This window comes from Podarcis erhardii (assembly GCF_964252035.2).
Source record: "Podarcis erhardii genome assembly, chromosome: 1".
NCBI classification, from domain to species: Eukaryota; Metazoa; Chordata; class Lepidosauria; order Squamata; family Lacertidae; genus Podarcis; species Podarcis erhardii.
The window spans coordinates 133,776,154-133,795,547 of record NC_138497.1 but is presented as its reverse complement, the minus strand read 5'-3'; the positions used below and the strand labels follow the sequence as shown (position 1 = coordinate 133,795,547).

Sequence of the window (19,394 nt, the reverse complement as noted above, 5' to 3'; positions counted from 1 at the left end):
GGTTATTCTCTATTTTAATTTAACTTCCATTTCGAAACATGGTATCCAAACCACTGAACATAGATGATGATTATTTTTAAAATTACAGGGGCCTGCCTAGGTCTCAGGTTCCGCAGATTTCCAGAACCAATGAGTCCAAATTTCAGAAATGTTTGGATTGGCTGGAGTTCATAATCTACAAAGCAAATGACTAGATGCACATGCAGTTTTCAATAATATCAAAAGATGCAGCCAGTTCAAAATGTATAACTTACCGGGGGGGGGGGCAGTGGTTTCATTTTAACTGCACAAATTCAAGATGAATGCTAGTTGCAAATCAGAATGAACACTCGATAAAGACCAGAACCATCTGTGTAAGCTTTGCAGAAGCAGATCGGGATGGATGCTCAATAAACAGGTCGTCTGGAGGAGCATTACTGAATGCCCTCCCATATAAATTTCCCCACCACACAGAGAGAGAGAGAGAGAGAGAGAGAGAGAGAGAGAGAGAGCGCTAGCATGCCAGGACAAAGGCTAGACTAGAAGCCTGCCTCCTGATGTCTCGTTTCCTATGTGTGGAAAAGCACATGTCTGATTTCCCTCATTGACAGAGATCCAAACCCCGTACCCTTGCACAGGTTTGGGCATTTGTCTGTATTTGTTAGGCTCACTTCCCTTTTCCAAGCAGTGAGATGTTCCAGGATTTGTTTCCTTTGGAATGAGGGCATTGGAAGGTTTCTGGCATTTTATAATGTTTGTGCCTATTTACAAGTATACAGGTTGAGCATAGGTGGAGATGCAGCCTTTAACCGCTGACACCTAAAGTTTGCTGCAGCCCAACTTAGGTCCAGCCCAGCCCTTATTATCATAACATAATATTTATTAGATGTCTTTCAAGTCAATACTGTGAGGAACTAGTTATGCCTCTCAGGGGAGGAAGTTCTCACTACAGTGAAGGGAGGAATGCAGAGGAATCCCTTTCCAGAAGACCTAAATGAACCCAGGGTTTCAAAAGTAGAAACTAGTGGCTTGTATTTGGCGTGGAAGCAAAGTGGCAGCTAGCGCAATTGCACCAAGGCAGTGAAATAGCCTTTCACTAAAGGAGCTTTTGTATTCACAGGCTTCACTCCTATCTTCAAGAGCAGCAAAAAAGTAAGTAACCCAAACGAGAGCTTTATTTTTGCATGCATTATGGAATCGAGATTCTGTGAGTTAAAAGCACTTGATACCAAGGCCGCCTCCAGTTTTGAGTGGGCCCTTGGGAGAGTCTTACAGTGGATTTAAGTTTTGCTTCCACCACCAATGGTGGCTGCAGGCCTTTCTCAGTGGCCTCCAGATGGCTCCCCCTCCTTTTTTTTGCAAAAAACTTTGCCACTGGTGTTTGTAGGGAGTTGCATCAGAAGCAGAACTCTTCCTTGAGTGGTTTCCAGCTGCCATGATGGTTTCCACCCAATGCCTCAGGATCCCAGTGCAAAACATTAAAGTGAGGGATTGGTGGAGGCAGGAAGAATTGCCACCTATAGGTTGCTGAGAACTCTGCTAGTGACCACAAAACTTAGGATTTTTTAAAGGGATTGTATAGGACAGGCATCACCAGTTTGGGACCCAGCATCTGCCCAAGGATATTGGGTGCCGCTGCCAGCCCAGTTTGATGCCAATATGTGAGGGCACTATCATTTGAGAAACAGTATACAAATACTGTAGAATAAACGAAAGTGTTTTAAAACCACTATGCTTTGGGGGGAACCTGTGCCCACCCCCAGATGTGGTTGGAATCCCAAGCCCACCCATGACATGATGGGAGTTATAGTCCATCAACATTTGGAGGGCCACAGACTCGCCCTCCCCACCCCCGCTTCAGGCTCTTCTGCCTGTCAGGATTTTGTGATTCTTTAAATGGTCTCACAGGGACGCAGGTGGCACTGTGGGTTAAACCACAGAGCCTAGGACTTGCTGATCAGAAGGTCAGCGGTTCAAATCCCCATGACGGGGTGAGCTCCCGTTGCTCGGTCCCAGCTCCTGCCAACCTAGCAGTTTGAAAGCACATCAAAGTGCAAGTAGATATATAGGTACCGCTCCGGCGGGAAGGCAAATGGCGTTTCCGTGTGCTGTTCTGGTTCGCCAGAAGCGGCTTAGTCATGCTGGCCCTATGACCCAGAAGCTGTACGTCGGCTTCCTCGGCCAGTAAAGCGAGATGAGCGCCGCAACCCCAGAGTCGGCCACGACTGGACCTAATGGTCAGGGGTCCCTTTACCTTTACCTAAATGGTCTCACACTCATCACAGGCAGTCCAGGCAGTACCAAGAGCCCTGACAGCACCCTTAAAATAGGGCGGAAAACATCTGACCTCCTTCACTATGGAGAGGGACTTATTTTCCATTAAGATTTTGTCATGAAAATACTGGGTTACACTGACCCACCATTTCATGAGGCAACTTTTAAGCAGGGCATTAACCCCTCTGTTGTTCAAATATGAACCACCATGAGTACAATATTCTTTTTAAAAGGCTATGATTTAAAAGCAAATGTGCAAGGAAATTCACTGAAGAGTGTTTCAAAAGAGGCATGCTTTCGCCTTCCTTTTACTGATTGCTACTAAAGAAATTCCAGTGCAATTACTCAAGTACTTTTGGCAGAAGGAAGTGATTCATCTACAGCAGACTAGTCCAAGGTGACTAGAAAAAGAAGATGTCATGTTCTCATTTGTAAATGAGATGGATCTACCAAATTTTAGTTAAATTATTTATATCCTCTATTATTATTAAATTACTGGGTGTTCATTGCAAGAACAATCATAATGCCTGTAATTATGGTAGTGATGATGTGAATGTCAGACTTTCATTGCAATTATTCTGAGCTTCATCATAAGATAATTTACCAATAAATTGAGTTAACTACTTTTTTCAATCTAGAAAAAGTTGCATGGTATTGTGAAATTAAAACATCTTAATTACTGTGAATGGGTTGATGATTATGATTTTGTCTGATGGAAGACCAAGAATTTCACAAAAGAAATTTAATGTCCCATTATGACCTGGAATTTATCCCCAAACTTCTGAAGTCCAGTCCGCGCATACACATACACATAGAACTAGTTTGTGGCAAGTTTTAATTAGGAGACAAAAGACTTAAGAAAGAAACCTGGGAGTCCAGGCTGCCCAAGGCATTTTGCTGCCTGGAGTGAAGAAATGACCCTACTTCTATTTCATGCAGAGAAGATGACCACCCTGGCTGTTGAATCTCACTTCAGTGCGTCGGGAGTGTATTTACCGGAGGATAAAAGGAGTGTGGACCAGGCCCAGTAAGATTTAACTGCCAGTTCAGGTGGCTTCAGCAGGTAGAATCGGGAGGGGGAACTATCCTGTCCTTTGCCTCAGGCAGCAAAATGTCTTAGGCCAGGGGTAGGCAACCTAAGGCCCAGGGGCCGGATGTAGCTCAATCCGGCCCACGGACAGTTCAGGAATCAGTGTGTTTTTACATGAGTAGAATGTGTCCTTTTATTTAAAATGCATCTCTGGGTTATTTGTGGGGCATAGGAATTCGTTCATTTTTTTTCCCTCCAAAATATAGTGCGGCCCACCACATGGTCTGAAGGATGGTGGACCAGCCCACGGCTGAAAAAGGTTGCTGACCCCTGGGTTAGGCCAATCTGTACAGGAGACAACTAGTCAGTTTTGGGAATCTTAAACAGGTTCAGTAGTTTTGCTATCTCCATATAAGAGCCTAATTGCTCTCTTCAACACTCTACTTCAATATTTGAAACACTGCACTGTAAATCTCCAGGGTGTCTCTTACCCAAAGGAAACTAAATCCAACAGGGCAGGCCATAAAACCTCTTACCACTCGGGGAGGTAGGAAACACTTAATATATTACTTTAAAATGCTCAGATGCTCTTCTGCACAGTCCAGGCTTTAGACATCCTACAACATAAGTGTTTAACAAGGCTCTGTGTAAGTAGCAAGAACCTTTGGAGTTCCTACAAGTGCAGAATGAGATTTGGGGGCAGTGAGTACTTTATGGGGGAGGGACTCTGGAAACATTACAAGGCCGTCTTCTTATTGGCTATAGATCCACCATCACATAACATGGGTGAATTTCACTGCTAACAAGTGACTGGGGCTTAAATCAATAGCAACTTTTGCTCATTTCCAGCTGAAAGCTATGGAAACATTGTGCAAAGTGAATGCTTCCATTATGGTGCCTTGGCATTAGCAGTTATCAGATTCCAATCCACTACTCTCCTCATTCTTCCCAATACATAGCTTTTGTCCATTCATGAACAGACAGGGGCAACATCTCTGTCTTTGATTATGTAACAGAGACCTAAGCAAGGAACAGACTGTCAGATCAGTAATTGCAGATTCACTAGGCTTTATTGAGTTGCTACAAAGCTTATATAATTCTTATAGAAACTTAGACCACAGGGCTCCGTCACAAACACCCGTGTTGAGGGGCAGCATCAGCACAGACTTTCCATCATTCAGGGCCAAAACAGGTGTGTCATGAAATGTGTGGATGCATTTGTTTGTTTTCCTTTAGGAGCAAGCAAGATTAGGACTGTGACATGCGGGGAGATGAGGTTGAAAACCTTTCCCACCAAAAATATGTCTCCATTTCCCAAAGTTGGTATTTGGCATAGGAGAGAAGCTCATGTTTTCATAGAATCACAGATTTTTAGCGTTGGAAGGGTCATGTGATCCGACCCCCTGCAATGCAGGAATCTTTTGTCCAATGTGGGGCTCAGACCCAGGACCCTGAGACCCAGGTCCTGCTCTGCCGACTGAGCTATAGAAGCATCATTCGTGGGGCTAAAAGCAGCTGAAGGGCATTTTTGATGGAACTGTGGCATAGGGAAGGTTTTAAAAAACTTCTCTGCATACTGTGACCCTCACCCTGCTATGAACCCAGCACAACTGCTTTTGTTAAGCGGGGAAACAGCCATGTGTATTCATACTGTTATTCTTTACGGAAAAAGTTCAGCTTATACATTATATTAGAGCTGCCATACGTTTGGCTTTTCCAGGACATTCAAAGGCAGAAATGAGGTCCAGGGGGAATTTCAGAAAGGCAGTGCTATGTCTGGGATCTTGGGCAAGTCTCTTGAAAAAAAAGCTCAACAACTTTCAGGGGGGACTTGGTTTTTTTCTGAAATATGGCAACCCTACATTATATGCCACTTTCAAACCCTAGCAAAGTCATCTGTCTTCATTGTTTCCAACTAACCAGAAACCCACTTTTATTTTCTTATTCAGAGTTCTATAATAGTGATTGAGGTATACAAGAGAAATCATGGAGGCATCCAAACTACCCTCCAATTTACTGGGCAAGTGTAAAATCGAGTTTTTGAGACACATATGATTGCTTTCAGTCTATACCACTGTGATTGAACCAATGTACAGTGTTGCCTCTTGTTACAGATGATTCAAGTTACATACGCTTCAGGTTACAGACTCTGCTAACCCAGAAATAGTACCTCGGGTTAAGAACTTTGCTTCAAGATGAGAACAGAAATCGTGCGGCAGCGGTGCAGCTACAGCGGGCAGCCCCATTAGCTAAAGTGGTACCTCAGGTTAAGAACGGACCTCTGGAACGAATTAAGTTCTTAACCTGAGGTACCACTCCATATAGATTAGCCAATTGTCAAATACCAAGAGTGCCTTTGCTAAGAACGTACCATTCTGCTACGTAATTGCAAATTTGCATAATTTCCAAATCCACTAGGTATGAGGCAAGTCTACTCCACACCTCTGCGTCTTGACCAAGAAGAAAGCAAAAACTATTTAGAGTTTGAACTTTGGAGAAAGTAAATGCTAGTAACCTAAACATGCAAGCAACTGAGAACAAATTGTTTTTAGATTGCTTTTGCAAGGAATAAAATAGCACAGTTTAATGTATTTTAGTCAGAGCATTTCTCGACTGCCCTTCAGCAATGCTCTCAAGGCAGGCCTTTCATGTACCGAGAATGAATGAAGAAAGAACAATGCTATTTGACCTTTGAATTCTCTTTCCAAACATAGGACCACAAATCCTTGTTGCCCATAAACAAAGCACACACTAAATCATATTTGCAGAGGAGCAACAGTATGCGCCTAAGCTGATGGGATTCATGTGGTTCAAGAAAGCATTGCATTAAAATAGAAGATAGTTATACACCTCTGAAAATGTCATGAAGTCATAGTTTCATAGTGCATGCCTACAGCAGTACAACCCTGAGCAATGCCAAACCCTAGATTATTGGACTTTGGACCCAAATCCTTTTAGCAGATGTGATCCCCATAGCCAGTATTGCCTTTGAATATGGCTAGTCACATACTGAGCATTCTTCGTTAGCACTATTTGAAGAGAGGTTTAGAGAAAGGGTGCTTGTGAAAAAGCAGCTGGAGTCCATTCCTTTTTTGGTATGGGTTTTATAAACAGCTCTGAAATATCCAACACAGTTGTGTCACTTCTACTATACCTGCTTTATACATTTTTGCCACTATCCCCTATTGCTCTGATTCAGCAATTAGTCTCCCCATGCTGTTATGAGCATTTGATTGCCAGTTCGTTTCCAGAACCAATTCAAAGTCAGTGTGTAAAGCTCTAAAAGACTCAGGGCCCCCAAACCTGAAAAACAGCCCCCTTCCCTAAAGACCTTCTCTGGTGCTAAGGTTGGCAGAGGGGGCCTTCTTGGTGATTCCATCACCCTCAGAAGCATGGGATGGTGGTATCCCAGGAGAGGGCCTTCTCTGTGCCAGTCCCTGAGCTGTGGAAGTCCCTCCCCACAGCGATGTGTCTGGCACCCTCCCGAAACAGTTTCCAGACTTTGACACTTGAAATGTATATTTTCAGGACTCATCCTATTATTTGTGATTGCAATTTTGGGGAATGTTTCAATTGTTGTATCCACCTAGGGTGAAGGGCAGGAAATTTAATTAATTAATTAATCTACATAATAATGATTTGATATGATAACAACAACAACTTATTATTTATACCCCGCCCATCTTGTTCCATTTTTGCAAACATCTACCAGATGCTACTATGTGCAGATCAAGGGGCCCCAGTCCACAGATCTACCTTACAAATTTATACCTTACAAACTGTCGAGGTTTGCTAGAGGATGGCATCCCAAGGGGCAACAGGATCAAAGCTCTAGGTCTAAAAGGAGCAAGCATTCATCCAGCTGGGGACAAAGGCAGAAAGCATAACCCAAGGTTGTAAAACAAGATTTCAGCAACAGGAAGTAGGAAGAAGGATGGTGAGAGCAGCTTGGCCCAGGAAAGATTTTCTCAAGTAGCTCAGATTGAAAAGCAAACCTTGGGCCCAAGGCTTTATAGACCAGATGAGGTGGGTAGCACAATTCAACCTGTCATTTATTCAGCAGAAGGTGCTGCCTTGATGATATAAGGTAAAGGTAAAGGGACCCCTGACCATTAGGTCCAGTCGTGGCCGACTCTGGGGTTGCAGCGCTCATCTCGCTCTACTGGCTGAGGGAGCCAGCGTACAGCTTCCGGGTCATGTGGCCAGCATGACTAAGCCACCTCTGGCGAAGCAGAGTAGCGCACGGAAACGCCGTTTACCTTCCCGCTGGAGCGGTACCTATTTATCTACTTGCACTTTGACGTGCTTTTGAACTGCTAGGTTGGCAGGATGATATAGAATGATATATTGGCCTTGATGATATAGTACCTGCTTAAATAATAATAATAATAATAATAATAATAATAATAATAATAATAACAACAGTGGTCATTTTTCCCCATCCTCAAGTGTACTACTTCTGATGGGGATGAAAACAAGCTGTAATGCACGTCCCATTCTTTGGGCTGCAGGATATTTCAGGCCGAGAACAATGGCATATTGCTACCTGCAGAGCTTCAAGGCCCTTTTCGAGTTCTTTATGCAGATGTATTCAGTTGTAGGACGTTTGTTTTTTTTGAAAATAATGTAAACTCTTGTACATAAGACTAAGAAGCCCCACATCAAGAACCAGCACGAGGGCTTGTCCTCCTTCCCAACTGCGGTTCTTTGTGAGCAGCAAAAGATCTCCATTTCGCCTCCATGCCTCAAAGCATCTTTAATGGCACACCTCAGCATTCCATTCACACACACACCTGAGTGCTGCTCATTGTTTAAATGCCCATTAAGAAAACAGAATATGCCTTTTCTCTCAAGCAAATACAAAACTCTGTAATACAAAGTGAAACTGACTGTTCTATTAACGTCCATCCTGCATCAGGAAGTTTCTAAAGGGTGGAAATTTTATAATTGACTTTTCTGCTAGTAGCAAATGTCAGTTTTTCCTTAATCCTTCATAAGTCAGTAAGGTGTTTCAAAAGCCTCCAAGGCTACCACCACAACAGGACTTACAAATTAGCACATTTTTTCGCTTTTCATTAGACACAATGCAGAAATCTTCTCATATTAGGGTTTCTCGCCTCATTATTGAAAGTACTAGTACTTTGGAACTTCTGGTAGCAAATTAGAATGTGCTCAGCTAGGGTCTATTGTAAAATCAGCACTTCAAAAACTATCACATACTTGTTCCTCTTTAAGCACTGGAAATATTGGAGTCTATTTTAAAAAGCCTTATGGAGTCTGTCTAGCCTTGCAAATCATCACTGTGCTATGCTGAGCTCCCTTTTATTTTCTGAGGGCGCAAAGCCATTATTGTTCTTTCAAAAATAAAAAGGGATCGTTCCTTGCTGTGATTAAAAATTACTTGAGGTAACGGGCTGTATTAAAACCCCAAATCATTTAGAGCTCTCCTCTCTGGAATTGGCTTTGCAAGTTTCTGGCACTTGGCATCGACTGGATTGAGCTCCCCTCCTAGTGAGCAGGTGACATTACACAAACCTCCCAGGATTGGGAAATGGGGGCTTCAACAACACTCTGATCACTGTCTAGAGGGAGGGAGGAAGAGGGCTCTCTAAAGATGGCATCACATACCAGCCACATGCTGTCCAATAGAACTATTTTAGCACATCAGTCAAAGGGGGAAATGCAGCTCCAGCTAATTCCCAGCTACACTTTCCCTACAAACATAAGATGTTGCCAGAGTTCATAAGGGAAGTGCCATTTCCTGCAAAGGTATTTTCTTCTGACACATTGCAAACAGGGGGCTCTTTCTCCTACAGAACAAACAAGCACTGGTGATTCTTTTTATGCATTTCTCAGATGAAAGAAAGCAGCATGCTCTCTCCCTGGCCCTTCTGAGTCAGAATGACCCTCTTTCTGGATTCCATTTTCTGTAGCCAATTGCTTGATTTTTAAAGGAAGGAAGGTGACTTCCTGGCCCACAAGCACAGCAGAGGGTGCCTTCCATCCATGGGCAGCATGCTATCATATTTGTACTGCTCTCCTCCTGAGGTCAGTGCCTGAGTATCAAAAACTTCATAGGGATATCTGGGCAGAAGGGGAAATCTGACAGACGAGTTGAAATGTTTGCAAGAGGACTTCAGAAAAGGCAGCACTAGTAATTTCTTTTTTGAACCCATTAGGACATAATCTAAGCCCCTGCAACCTCATTTCATTGCCAAGGAAAAAGCTTCAGGATCTCTGGTGAGGAAGGGCCAGGCAGTGCCAAGGGATATCACTTGTTAAAGAAGAGGCATGCTTTCTGCACCTGATACCTGTTTCCAGGTAGTGTGCGCTCTCTCTCTCTCTCTCTCTCTCTCTCTCTCTCTCTCTCTCTCTCCCCCACCCCACCCCCCCACCCCACCCCGCAGGCATACACACACAAATATATCAAAAGGCTTGTGGGCATTCCACAATTCTGCCCAAGTATGCAAAGCAGGGAGTGTGGCATTTAGTAGTATGACAATATGAACTTTGAGATAGCCATGTCTCTAAATGTTCTTGTCTTCTAGCTGCCAATACAGAATCTGGCAAAGCCCTGAAAGGCAGGAGGCAGCAACTGAGGAGAATGAGGGACTGCACACCATTCCAATCTGCCCTGCTTCTCCCCATGACTGGCAGAAGGAGAATACAAAGATTCATTTACATGTCTTGCAAAGCTCAGTTGTTCATGGAATTGATTTTCTGTTACTTTGGAGCAGAATTTTTATCTATTTTCCATGTACAGTGGTACCTCCGGTTATGAACTTAATTCATTCCGGAGGTCCATTTTTAACCCGAAACCATTCTTAACACGAGGTGTGCTTTCACTAATGGGACCTCCCGCTGCCGCTGCGCCACCAGCATGCGACTTCTGCTCGCATCCCGGGGCAAAGTTCACAACAAGGAGCATCTACGTCCGGGTTAGCGGAGCTCGTTACCTGAAGCGTTCGTAAGGAGGACGGTAAGTAAGCCGAGGTTCCACTGTACAAACTCCCTTGCTATACATACTTGAGGCATTCTTATTATTCTTAGGTGGTATTAAGTGTCGCACTGGGTTGAATATTTGCAGCTTGCAAGATGGGGTGACCCCCCCTCTCCTTCCACAGCACACTCTTCTGGGGTTTCTCCCAACCTCTCCAGCACCTTGGGGGGGGGTAGAGGGAGGAGAGGGGGAAAGCCTCATTGTATCGGCCATAGTCCTTGTGCACGGCTTCTGCCAACAGACTCATTAGGTAAATCCTACCTATTAGTGGTAGTAAAGAAAGGAAGAAAAGTGTGTAAAACCTATGCAACATGAGGTGTACAGGTGTTCTGTTGCATAGATGTTGCAACCAGGAGGATGGGAAACTCAAAAAAAATAATCTTTCAGGAACCAACCTTCTACTGAGGTGTGAAAATCCTTCTAGAATTTCATGCGTATGTCATAGAATAACCTGGCTGAATAAATGTGTGTCTTTAAGAGGTACTGACAAGCTGATTTTAAGCAGCTAATAATACTGCAAATGCAAACCCAGTGGTGTGCAGTCAATGGACTAGGGGGACTAGGCTAGTCCCCTAAATGTTCTGATTAAATTAGAGTATTAAAGCATTAAAGCCCGGGAAGCCTCTGCCTGGAGGCGGGGTGCTCCTGTGTGCAATGTCCCTTTCCCATAGCCCTTGCAAGCTGGCGCCTCTGGCCCTAACTGTTCCCCTATGAAAAATGTCGTCACACACCACTGTCAGCAAACCCCCCTCACAGCTCAGCAAACATGGGTAGCTATAATGCAGACATGCAGCTTAAAGCAGTGGATTTGTGTTCTTCGCACCAGAGAAGCCTATAAATAGGAGGGAACACTTAGCAGAGCAGAATATTAATGGCCTATGGCAGAGTTTTCATAGCATTATATTGTTTCAGGTCAAGGTACAGAGAAACTCCGGGCTTTGCAAACATCTCCTACTGTTAGAAAGTTATTCCTGCTGTTTAGTCGGAATCTCCTTTCTTGTAACTTGAAGCCATTGGCTCAGGTCCTACCCTCCAGAGTATGAGAAAACAAGCTTGCTCTGTCTTACATATGGAAAGATGGCTATTATATTTCCTCTCAGTCCCCTCTTTTCCAGGCTAAACATACCCAGGTCCTTCAACTGTTCCTCATAAGGCTTGTTTTCGAAACCCTTGATCGTCTTAATCACCCTCTTCTGCACGTGTTCCAGCTTGTCAATATCCTTCTTAAATTGTGGCACCCAGAACTGGTCTGACCAAGACAAAATAGAGTGGTACTTCCCTTGACCTGGACACTTGATGCAGCTTAGAAGAGCATTAGCTGTTTTTGCTGCTTGTGGTCCACCAAGACCCCTAGATCCTTTTCACATGTACTACTGGCAATCCAGATGTCCCCCATCTTATATTTCTGCATCTGGTTCATCCTGCCTAAGTGCAGAACCTGACATTTGTCCCTCTTGAAATTCATTTTGTTAGCTTGGACCCAGTTCTCTAATCTGTTAAGGTCATCTTGAATCCCGATTCTGTCTAGCTACCCCTCTCAGTTTTGTCTCATCTGCATTTGGTGTCATCTGCAATTCCTTCATCCCAAGGTATTGAACACAGAGGCATACCTAGGCTCCCTTGCACCCTTGGCAAGGAGCTGTATCCGTCCATGCCCCTGTCCCCCGCCCATCCTTTGTGCCCTTGAGGAGTCTGGGAGGTGCCCAGAGGAGTCTGTTGCTCCTGACAGTCCTGCTTCTGTGTGTCACGTTCCTCCAGGGGGTTGTCTTCTGCTATAGGTGACCTTCCTCCTTCCTAGGGGCACCCCACCTGCATCGCTGTTCAAGGACAGTCCATTCTGCTCTTTTGAGAAACTCCTCATCTTGCTCACGTTGCTGTACCTTTTCTTCTTGCACTTGCTGCAGGTGTAGTTTTGCACGTGCTCAGGCCGGAAGGCAAACATGGCACAGCTGTTGCTGGTCACTGCAGCAGCGTCCTTGACGCCCATGTCTCTTGGTCCTGCGTACACCAGGCCTCCCCCTCAAAGCGCCCTCACAGACACCCCTGCCTACACATCCTGGACACGAGCTTCCAGAGGCTAAATAGAACTGCTGCTGGCTGCTAACACCTCCTGAGGAACAAAAGGTGTGGTAAAAGGCATTGTGTTTCATCTGCTGTTTGTAAAACTGCTGGTTTCAACATGTGAGAAAGGTTAGCTATCCAAGCAAGCCAAAGTAAATTTGTTTCATTTTGTTCATTTTCAGCCATTTATCAAAAGGAATCAAATTAACTTAATAAAACCAGCCAGACTTGATTACTCAAAATCAATTCAACTGAAAGAAACAGTAGTGGAACATGTCCAATTTTGATCCAGAACTAGTGTAAGCCGTGCAATGTGCTATCAAAACCATGCAGAAATGGGAAGTCAAATGAAAAACAACCATTAAGCTCACACACAGTTTGGCACTAGTGGACTCTTAGTTGTTTGACAACTAAGCCGTTCAAGAACCAAGGTACCACTGTATAACAAAGCTAAACACACTGATTTCTAAGCATCTTCCTCCTGTTACAACATGGCTCTTGGAAGGCCTGTCAAGAACTCTGGTGCCAGAGCAGCCCAAGCTGCAAGCCATTTAGGCAGCTTAGATTTATGTTGGTGGGACTAAAATTAGTTTGCATCCAAGCAAGTGTCCTTAATAACAGTGTTGTAAAATGGGCTTTAAACCTTTTGACAAAAACTGTGGTTTCCTGTTGTGTGGATGAGCCTTACCAGAAGCCCGTCAAAATTATTCATTTGTCACAGCTCTTCCTTGTCTGAGGGTGGATGAAGGTTACTTTGCACTTAGACATCACACAGGATGTTCGCAGCTGTGAAGTCTCCCATCTGAAGGGGGAGGGTCCTGTATCAAGGACCTTCTTCCCATTCCTCTGCATGACTCCTCTAATCTCCTCCATTAAGGCAAGCAGATGCCTCTGCTCTCCCCTCTTCCCATCACTGCATAGCCAGGCTGTTTGTACAGGGGGACTTTCAAGTGAAACTTACTCAGTGCTACGCTGTACTTGGTCTTGGAGACACAGCACAAGGCAGGGGGGACAGGAGCAGGTTTCTTCCTCTGTGCTGTAGCCCGGGAGGAGGAGGAAGGGAATCTTCCACATACATCCAAATAAGCATCCTAGGGAATCCACAATGACTGCTCTATATCAACTCCATTCAGCAACCAAGCTGATAAATGAATGTGGTAAATACCAGAGTGCTCTCCACAGCTCCCAAGCAAAAATTAACCCTAAGGGATTAACAACCTTTCCCCAACACAGCTTCACCAATCAAATCAGCAGGTCCCTTGAGGCCACTTTGAAGTAAAATGAAAGGTGTTCACAGACCCAGTCCTCCTGCGTCTCCTGTCCTTTGGCCCTGAGAAACACATGCTTGCTTAACAAAAGCGCATGCAGTCTCTCTTTCTTCAGGTTGTGTGTTCTACAGATCAGTTCCATTTGTTGTGAGATGTTGATGTTGGTGTATATAGGGTTGGGAAGAAAAGAGGGGGGGGACAGGAGAGAGGGGGTGGAGTGGGAAAGCTTATGTTCTTTTACTTAGTGCATGGGGGGGTTGTGTCAGCATCACTTGGGTAGGTTCACTTGTGCATGTACGTTTGTAAACTAGGAAAATCTTTAATAAAAAGTATTAAAAAGTAAAAAAAGAAAGAAACACACGCTTGCAAAAACGAGCCCTACCTGTGTGTGAGGCAACGTTAGGGCCAAACTTTCTGGGTAGTTTTGGGAATTGTGTTAGACATATTTGCAGTGGCAAGGCTGCAGAGAGAGAAGGCAACAAGTTTGAAGAGCAAAGCTGTGGCTTTTAGGAAAGGCCTGAAGGGAAATGCCAAGTCAAGAGCTTTTGAAGCTAATCTCAAACTTCTCCTGAAAGAAAACTCATACAGCATCTTGAACAAAACTTGCCAGTTCTTTCATCAGGAGAATTGGGTCCCAAAAATGCTCCCTCCCAAGTTTGCTAATGATCTGTTCTCTCAGTTTTGGTTCAGTGATAGGAAGCAGTTTAGGAAAAGAGCACCTGTCCACTGCTATCAGCATTTCTCTGTGTTTCCTTTTGGAGAAAATATTCTACAGTATTTCTCAGTTACTGAGTTCTGGCTCTTTTCAATTAGTACCCCCTTTTCAATGACTTCAATTACACCTCCCTCTCCCCCCACTAATCCCACTGGCGAAAGAGGAGCTAGGCTCTTTCTATTTTTAGCCGAGCAAGGAACACTTTTCATTTACAGCAGGCTGGCTTCGTACGCTGCCCGAAAAAATGGTTCCCGTCCACAAAGTGCTTAGACAGTCCTCCTTTGACTGTATCCCTGATCATCCACTCAACTCAGATTTGGTTATAAGATTAAAGAATGCACTAGAAGCCGGGGACAAAAAGGTCGTAATGGATTTACTCTGCAATGAAGTTAAGCATGCAGATGCCACCATAGAGCTGTCTAATGATGACTGGATGAAGACCCCAACAGCTCAATTGCACACTCTGGTGTTAGTAGGTAACTGGATCATTTGTGCATTTAAAAACTGACTCATTTTAATTAAGGAAGCAACAGTAAAGCGTGTGCTAGGTTAAATGGTTCCCTTGGTATAGTGACAATCCTATAGTCACTATACCAAGAACACTTGAATTCTGACCTAAAAAATAGTTATGTATATAATTATTGCCATTTTTCTTTCTGAACATAATCTTGCTCAATTTGAGAAGGCAGTTTTAGGTTCCGCAGAAATTTTGGCAAGTAGCATATTAGGATGATGGGGGCTGTGGTCTATTCTTACAGGCAGGCAGGCAGACAAGTGCTAGTAGCTACATTAAAGGGCAATGTCTGCTTCATTCCCAGTTTCTGGAAAGCTTGCAAGGTTCTCTGGACATAAAATGCACCTCCTCACATCATGAATGCAACTTCCATTGGGGGGTAGAAAACAAACCCTCTGCACAGCTGAAATAATGCATAATAAAGCCACCACTAAAAGATTGTTTCACAACCTTTATCATATTAAGCCCTGGATGTTTCTTGCTTCCAGGAGCAACAGTAGTACCAAACAATAGTGAGGGAGAAAAATACTTTCCTGAAGGAAGCATTGACTAGCATGAGAGTTTGGAGTTCCTATAACCATTGAAACTTAACAGCCTCACAGATCCTGTGATTCGACAGCAGAAAGCAGCACAGAGATTGGGACAGATCCCATCTGATTTGTGGGAGTCAGCGCTGCTGGAACTTAAAACTTGTATCTATTGGAACGTTCCATGTCTCAAACCCTTCACTCTGAATATGCCTTGACAGCCATACTTTGGTTTTAACCTGAAATGCAACCTTTTATGCTTGAGGACTAAGCACATTCATATCTGAGTCAGGTTGTTGTGTTTTAAGAAGTGAAACTGCCAGCAAAAAAGGAGACTAGGGCCTCCTTCAAATGCTTGGCTGTCTTTAGGTTGTTGTAGGAACAGCAATCTGAGACACCAAGTGGCTAACTAGGAATTATCGTGACAGTCCAAGGCAAAATTTTAGTCTAGTGGAATCAAATAACCAACACTTTGTCTTTCAGCCTAGTTTACTCAGTGACCTGGTTCACACATCACATTGAGGTTGAATCCTGACAAGACAGAAGTACTGTTTTGGAGAGACAGGGGCGGGCAGGTGTGAAGGACTCCCTGGTCCTGAATGGGGCAACTGTGCCTCTGAAGGACCATTTTGGATCATTTTGGACTCACAGCTGTCCATGGAGGTGCAGGTAAATTCTGTGTCCAGGGCAGCTGTCTACCAGCTCCATCTGGTACACAGGCTGAGACCCTCCCTGCCCGCAGACTGTCTCACCAGAGTGGTACATGCCCTGGTTATCTCCCGCTTGGACTACTGCCATGTGTTCTACACGGGGCTACCTTTGAAGGTGACTCAGAAACTGCAGTTAATCCAGAATGTGGCAGCTAGACCGGTGACTGGGAGTGGCTGCTGAGACTATATAACACCAGTGCTGAAAGACCTACATTGGCTCCCAGTACGTTTCTGGGCACAATTCAAAGTGTTGGTGTTGACCTTTAAGGCCCTAAACGGCCTCAGCCCAATATACCTGAAGGAGCGTCTCTAACCCAGTTGTTCAGTGCCAAGGGCCTTCTGGTGGTTCCCTCCCTACGAGAAGCAAAGTTACACCGAACCAGGCAGAGGGCCTTCTCGGTGGAATGCCCTCCCATCAGATGTCAAGAGAATAAACAACTATCTGACTTTTAGAAGACATCTGAAGGCAGCCCTGTTTAGGAAAGTTTTTAATGACTGATGTTTTAATGTATTTTTAATATTTTGTTGGAAGCCACCCAGAGTGGCTGGGGAGACATGGCCAGATGGGTGGGGTATAAATAATATATTATTAATATTAGTATTAGTATTAGTATTAGTATTAGTATTAGTATTGACCATCTTTATCATAAACTATGATTTCATGTGAACACAGCATAAAGTGCTGTTGAATGCTGCTGAGATAGTGGGTGCTTTGCCCCTCCCCAGCGCTGTTGAGAAATGCCATGGTCTCACTTATTGCTACATTTTGACCTAGACTCAGGGTCTGTGTCTCTCCAAAAATGCCATGTGTTGTAACAAAGTTTTGCTCTTGGCTTACCACTTATGTTTTGTTCTGGAAAATACACCATGAGCCTGGATTAAAACATAATGCTAAGCCAGATCACAGTTTGTTTTTATTTCAGCTATAATTTAATGTCCTTCGTTTGATGATGGCAGAACTAACAACTACCTGTTAGCACTCCGTATGTTAACCCAAGGCTTACCAGCCATGGGCCAGTTCACTCCCACGGAGATCATCCATGGGCCGGGCCAGCGCAGCGTGATGCCGGAAATCGCATCTGCGCATGTCCACGGCGTCGGAAATCACACCTGTGCAGAAGCGATTTTCGGCAACTGGGCATGCGCAGAAGTGATTTCCAGTATCTGCGCATGCGCAGACGCGGTTTCCGGCACTGCTCGGCGAGTCCCTGCACCACGCTGCACCAGTTTAGCACAGCACACAGGGGACTTGCCGAGTGGGCGACTCGGTTCGGGGGTGGCTCATGGACCGGTGAAACGGTTTTCGTGGGCCAGATCCAGCCCATGGGCCGCACATTGCCAACCCCAGCCCTAGACTGATAAAACTCTAGACTGACAAATGCTGGCCAACTTCTGTGTAAATCTGAGATTTTCATTAATTGCTCTCCTTGTGTGTGTGTCTGCATGCATCTCAACCAAGCCCAAGGCCTCTGCATGCAACTGAGCTGGGCTAGGAAGTGGTTTAAATCAATTGGCATTTGCTGCTACTTGAGGTATTTGGATAATTTGTTCAGTTGTTTTATTCTTTTGTTTGATAAAAATCCAAACCAGTTCTGACTGAGAAAGGTCAAATACTGCGCTCAGGTTGTTTGTGTGTGGTGGAAACACACACACAAGCCAGTGTTAAATGGGCACCTTTCATGGGGCAGCCATTTTGTGCGCAGCTGCTGCCAGTTCCTGAATTTCAGCTCTTCATTAAATATGCTATAAATTTACTGGAATGTGAGATCTTGTTCATCCTCCTTTACTTTTTTCATGTGGAAGGGCAATTCTTCCCTGTTCTCATGCATTTCTTTTGCAACCCATTCTTTGGATGTCCTAAATAAAATTAATTCCTGACAGAGGGGAGTTTGGAAGTAATACAGTACAAATTTCGATGGAGGAGAAAAGTGAATCACCCTAAGGCAAATTGTTTGAAATAGTTCTGCTATCAGTTCAATAAGCAAACAAGGAACACAAAGGATAATTTTACCTTGAAGAGAGGATATCCTCAAGCAATGTATGTGTTTATAATGAATCTTGCATTATTTGCACTTCTACTCCAGTTGACTTCCAAAGATATAGAAAATTGAGTCATTAGGCTGAGCTACAGCATGATATTATCTGCTTCTACTTACCAACTAGGGCATGGGATTGAGGAAAGTAACTCACTCGCCAGATCTTTATCTCCCCTACCACTCCCCCGCAATTGGTCAAATTGGACAGGAAGGCAGGGTTGCCCATCTGTCAATCAGTTGACATCACAATGGCATCAGATGAAACGGTGCTTTGAAGGTCCAACAATCAGCTGGTTGTCAGGACCTCAAAGGCCTTTGCAAGCCCCTGCTAAAGGTTATTTTGGCTGCAAGCTATCAGATGGTACTTTATGACCTGAAAACAGAATGCCAACTGTCTGATTCCTGCTTTTCAATAACTGATAAAGAAATGAAGGTGGCATGATTGATTCTATTTCTCCTCCTAGAAAGCGCTTGGCTGTTATGAAGGAGTGCTGCCAACTGAATTATGTGCATACACAACTAGTAGTGCTGAAAAATACATCATATTTTAAGTATTGCGTAAGTGGTTTGTTTGAAAAAGACATCTACTGCATTGAAAACCAAGGAAAATGTGTGTTCAAGCCACTTCCACCACAGTTAGAATGAAGAGAGAGGCAGTTTGTGTTTCCAGTTTCTGGAATGTGCTTTAAGGGAATGAATATGTGGTTTGTGACTTCCACCATATTAGGATTGTTACATCTGCCGTCACCCTTGAAGTGTTAATACGTCACCCTCGGCAGAGAAACCTGCAGCCTGCTCTCATGCCACGTGTTAAGTTCTTCATATGTTACAAAACGTGTCACCAGCCAAATGGGAGTCTAGCTGTACAGACAGGATGGTGATGTGATGTCCAGGGCAGCAAAGTTACAATTTGTGTGTGTAGACACACACACACACACACACACACACACACACATATTAATGCTGACATTTCAAGAGTATTCTGTGGAATATTCACAGCAAGCTTCTCCCACGCCCTGATGGTCCTACTAATTGGGTGCTAGAAAGGGGAATGTTTGGGTTAGAGGAATAGCAGGTGTTCTGAATGATGGGGAAAGAGGCAGCCTCCCCCTTGAAGCCTCTAGCAGCATAAAATCTCTGGAGTGAAAACAGTCCGTCTCTTTGCAGGCCAAGCAGTCAAGAAAGGTGACCTTCCATTGCCCACTCCCTCCCTGCATGCCTCTGTGCTTGAATGAGAAATTATGCAGACTGGGCATGCTAATTTAGTCTAGCTCATTTGC

At 44.2% G+C, this 19,394-nt stretch overlaps 1 protein-coding gene across 1 annotated transcript in view; it reads left to right on the top strand.

Moving 5' to 3' along the window:
* Nucleotides 1-14,550: 14,550 nt before the first annotated feature.
* The window catches only part of ASB18 (ankyrin repeat and SOCS box containing 18), a 51,027-nt gene continuing 46,183 nt past the window's right edge, over nucleotides 14,551-19,394 (top strand). The window contains exon 1 of the mRNA XM_081841874.1: nucleotides 14,551-14,803. Within this exon, the coding sequence (XP_081698000.1) occupies nucleotides 14,572-14,803 (232 nt within the window). The 5' untranslated portion in view covers nucleotides 14,551-14,571. The remainder of the gene's footprint in view (nucleotides 14,804-19,394) is intronic.